This window comes from Rhinolophus ferrumequinum, chromosome 13 (assembly GCF_004115265.2).
Source record: "Rhinolophus ferrumequinum isolate MPI-CBG mRhiFer1 chromosome 13, mRhiFer1_v1.p, whole genome shotgun sequence".
Lineage (NCBI taxonomy): Eukaryota > Metazoa > Chordata > Mammalia > Chiroptera > Rhinolophidae > Rhinolophus > Rhinolophus ferrumequinum.
In genome coordinates this window covers 69,396,693-69,401,338 of record NC_046296.1, presented here as the reverse complement: position 1 = coordinate 69,401,338, position 4,646 = coordinate 69,396,693, and the positions used below count along the sequence as shown (strand labels likewise).

The 4,646-nt window shown below is 44.8% G+C and overlaps 1 protein-coding gene across 1 annotated transcript; it reads left to right on the top strand.

Moving 5' to 3' along the window:
• Positions 1 to 1,955: 1,955 nt before the first annotated feature.
• LOC117033067 (protein SPT2 homolog) lies at positions 1,956 to 4,186 on the top strand. Its single transcript, XM_033124973.1, is given in 2 exon segments — positions 1,956 to 3,303; positions 3,306 to 4,186. Coding segments are annotated over 2 exon segments (2,070 nt in total). The 5' UTR covers positions 1,956 to 2,028; the 3' UTR covers positions 4,101 to 4,186.
• The last annotated feature ends 460 nt before the right edge of the window (positions 4,187 to 4,646 follow it).

Below are 4,646 nucleotides of genomic sequence, written 5' to 3'. Positions count from 1 at the left end.
TTAAGCCAGTGAGAATAGCATTTCTCACTTATAACACTGATAAATACGGAGAAATCATCTCAGTGGAGGGAAATGAACACTCCCTTCAGCTTGGGGAGGGGTGAGAGTTGATGCAGTTTCTCTGGAGGACAATTTTGTCACTGGAAGTATTAGTACTATGTCTGCCAAGTCCATGACTGGGGAATGTCCTAAGGAAGTAAAGCTTAAAGAAAAAAACTTTGAATTTTACGTTGTTTATAATATTTGAAATCGAGGATTTTCTAAGTAGTACAGCTAATGATATGGAATTGATTAAATAAATATGGTCCACCCATACCCTGAAATACCACCCAACTGTTTAAAACAAACAATTACTGACATAGAAAGTTGCTCATGAAGTTGTAAGTTAAAAGAGATAAAATGGGTTATAAAATATTATGTATGTTACAATGTCGTACTTGTAACAATATGTATTTGTGAACGTAAAACTCTGGAAAGATAAATACTGGGTGCCAGCAGAAGTTGTATTTGGTGTTGTGTATTTTAATTTTCTTTCTACTTGCGTTTTTATTTTTTCTACAATGAGAATTGCTTTTGTAATAAAAAAGATTCATAAATAGATGATCTCCTGTCACCTCTCTCTGGGTCTGAAGCCGCAGGCACAGTGAGGTGGTTGTTAGCCCACTTACAGCCTGGCAGTCAGGCTTTATGTTCTGTTTGTTGTTTTAGGCTGGGGGGTACCTTAAAATGCTGTTTTCTTAACATTTCCTGATTCTGCAAAAATTGTAATATGGAGCTTGTGGCCTGGTAACTGGGTGGCCTCTTGGTGTCGGTGCTGTCGCGATGACCCCAGGGAGGTCAGAGTTCTTACTCAAGTGACCAAATTCATGTTTTATTCCTTTAAGAAAATGCTACTTAGCTTGACAGGCATATTTCCTCAGCAACGAGAGGATACAAGATAAGAGAGTGCTCTGAAGTGGCTTGGGAAGAGCCGACCTTGTAAATCTGATCCAATGGGTGAGATTTGGGAAACATTAAACAAACAATACCTTCTGCAGGAGCTTTGCTTGAACAAAAGCGTGTCTGACGTATTGACTTGACAGAACTCAGTAGAACTATTATTTGTTATTGGATGCCAGATTAAATGACTGGAGAACAGCCAAGGGCCAGGCAGGTTGTAAATATAGGAAGATCCAGAGGTACAGAGAACTCCTAACCCCTGCTGTTCCCTTCAGCTCTGACCAAAGGTCTGCACTCTTCTTTTCCTCAACTTCTCCCCTTTTTAGATGCAACCACCCAGTCTCCTCTCCCTGACACCTGGGAGGAACTAAAAGCTATACTCAGAACGCCTCACTTAAAAGATGAAATAGTCAGAATCTGCAAGGACTTACCTTGGGCTTCCTCTGTCCATTATGTAACTCTAAGAATATGTGACTCTAAGGAACGTCCGCTCAGTGACAGACGCTTCACTGTCAGAGGCCAGGCTGCAGTTGGCAGAAAGTAAGCGGGGCTGGCTGTTAGGGACATGTTTCTTTTACTCGCTCCAGGAAAAGCACACACCTAAGCTTAGAATTTTGTGGAGCACAGAAAATGCTGTTGTGTCCGCCTCAGCCTTGCTCTGAAAACTCAAATATTCTTCCCCTCTTTCCCCTGTCACTATGGTCGTCGCATAGATAAGAAGCATTTGTGGAGTGCCGTAGTTTGCAAATATATCTCATGTGCGTCTTCTAATGTGATGCTAACAGCTACTCTTGTTTTATCGCCGATAACTAAGTTTTCCCATTTCACTCATGGGAAAAATAGCAGATATACTATTAGAGGTATAAAAAATTAAACTTCAGCATTCCCATTCATGGGGCTTTATAAGCCTAGTTCGCAAAAACTACTGGCTCTCACTTTATAATCTAGGAAACTACGATAAAATGGTCAAATGTCTCTGGGTTTAGGCTTGAACTCAAGACTTCAAAATTGGCTGCAGCTGGCCGCCTGGCTAAGGCATAGTTTCACTCCTTTCCGAGAACCTGGCCCATTCTCTCCGCTTCGGTCAACATGGATTTCAGGGAAATTCTCATGATAGCTTCCAAAGGACAGGGCGTCAACAACATACCGAAAAGGTACAGGTTGGCAGTGGGTCCTTCCAAAAAAGACCCCAAAGTTAAGGGTGTCCAATCAGCAGCTGTACAAGCTTTTCTCAGAAGAAAAGAAGAGGAGCTCAGACGAAAAGCCTTAGAAGAGAAAAGGAGAAAAGAAGAACTAGTGAAAAAGCGAATTGAGCTAAAACATGACAAGAAAGCAAGAGCTATGGCCAAGAGGACAAAGGATAATTTCCACGGTTATGATGGGATTCCTGTTGACGAAAAGGCGAAGAAGAGACAAGCAACGAAAAGCCATGCTAGTCAGGGAACAGACCAAGAGTACGAGATGGAAGAAGAGGATGAATTCCTAGAATACAATCAAGCAGCGTCAGAGTCGGAGTATGAAGAAGAGCAGGAACCTCCCAAAGTTGAAAGCAAACCAAAGGTCCCCCTTAAAAGTGCCCCACCAGTCATGAACTTCACTGATCTACTCAGGCTGGCTGAGAAAAAGCAGTACAAACCAATGGAAATCAAAGTAGTGAAGAAAACAGAAGAGCGGCCTATGACTGCTGAAGAACTTAAGGAGCGAGAATTTCGTGAACGAAAGCATAGGAAAAAGAAACCTGAGACAGATGCAAGACTACCTCCAACCAAAAAGGTACCCTCTCAGAAAGAAAGTGTGGGCACAAAACTTAGCAAAGTTTCTGGGGACAAGCATCCTCCTTCCAAGGGTACTCCCCCTCCTCATGCTGAGAAGAAATCCAGACCCAGCACAGCTAATGAGAAACACTTAGGTTTGTTTTCATCTAAATCCATGCCAGGAGAGAGGACCAAAATAGGATCTGGCGGTTGCTCCCAACCCTCGCTTCGTGAGGGCCACGACAGACCTGTTTTCACTGGGGCTAGAAAGACCCATTCGAGTACCTATTCACCAGGTGTCCCAAAGACTTCTGCTAAAGGGACTCAGAAATCTGCTGCTGAGCACAAAGCCAAAAAATCTCCGCATCCTAGCCATTCCAGGTCTGGGTCCACGGTCACTCCACATAACAAGGCTAAGAGTGCAGGTGTCAGGCCGCCAGGTGGCAGCTCCAGCTCAGCCCCTGGAAGGCCCAGCACAGGGACTGCTCAGCCTACAGTTACTTCTGGCCCCGTTTCCAGGCGCCAGAATGGCAGCTCCAGCTCAGGACCTGAGCGATCGGTCAGTGGAATGAAGAGGTCAACTAGTGACTTCAGTCCTCTGGACGGACAGTCCAGAGTCCTTCTGGACGGACAGTCAGTGGTACAAATGGCCCTGGACGACCTGCAGGCAGCTCAAGTGGCCCTGGGCCTGGGCGACCCATCAGTGGCTCAGGTGGTTCTGGGAGATTGGTGGGCAGCTCTGGCGGCCCTGGGTGGCCGGTGAACAGTCCACATGACCTTCGACGACCAGTGAGTGGCTCAGGACCCCCTGGGAGGTCAATCATTGGCCCTGGTCGGTCAGTAAGTGGCTCAGTTCCAGCTGGACGAACTGTCAGTAATTCCGGTCCTGGAAGACCAGTGAGCAGCTTGGGACCTGGACGAACAGTTAGTAGTTCAGGCACATCCCTGAAGCCCAAGTGCACTGTTGTCTCAGAAACAATTTCTTCCAAGAATATCATTAGCCAGTCCAGCAATGGACAGATGAATGGAATGAAGCCTCCCTTATCTGGCTACAGATCTGCCCAAGGTCCTCAAAGGCTTTTCTTCCCTAGAGGTTACAAAAGGCAGCGAGAGTATGAAGAGGAGGATGATGAAGAGTATGACTCTGAAATGGAAGATTTTATTGAAGATGAAGGAGAACCTCAGGAAGAAATATCCAAGCACATTCGAGAAATCTTTGGCTATGACCGAAAAAAATACACAGATGAAAGTGATTATGCCTTACGTTACATGGAGAGTAGTTGGAAAGAGCAGCAGAAGGAAGAAGCAAAGAGTTTAAGACTAGGTATGCAAGAGGACTTAGAGGAAATGAGACGTGAAGAAGAAGAAATGAAACGCCAAAAGACCAAGAAACTGAAGAGGCGTTAGCTGCTGCTTTTAGTTTTGTGAAGTTCTGGAGATACCCCGCTGCAAGGAAGAAGGAGCAGAAGAAGCCCCCTTATCATTTTAGATTTATTTGTGGGTCCTCGAGGAGAACGAATGCATAATGTATAGTTTGAGCATAAAGTGTTTTCAAATACTTTCCAGGGTGAAATCTGTAAAGCAGATAATATAATGCCCAGTGAGTGCTCTTCTGAGGTTAACCGTTCAAGCTGCCACTCTTGACCCTGATGAGCTGTGCCCTCTAAGGTGGGGCTGCTCACCAGGCAGCCCACCTTCTCCTGTCCCTTTGCTGTTTTACAAAGGAAAAAAAAAAAAAGATTGCCTCTTGACTTTCATAATTCTCCCGCTGCGCGCATAGGGCTATGGCCAGCTCCCAGTCAAACTTAAAAGTTTTGTCTTTTTATGAGGAATCTGGCCCCTTCGTGAATGTTGTCAGCAATAAAGCGACCTGTTCTAATCTATGTTTGGATTGGGAACTTGAAAATGTAGAGTAGGCTTTATAATTATATGGATGTCATCTCTGTGACTTTG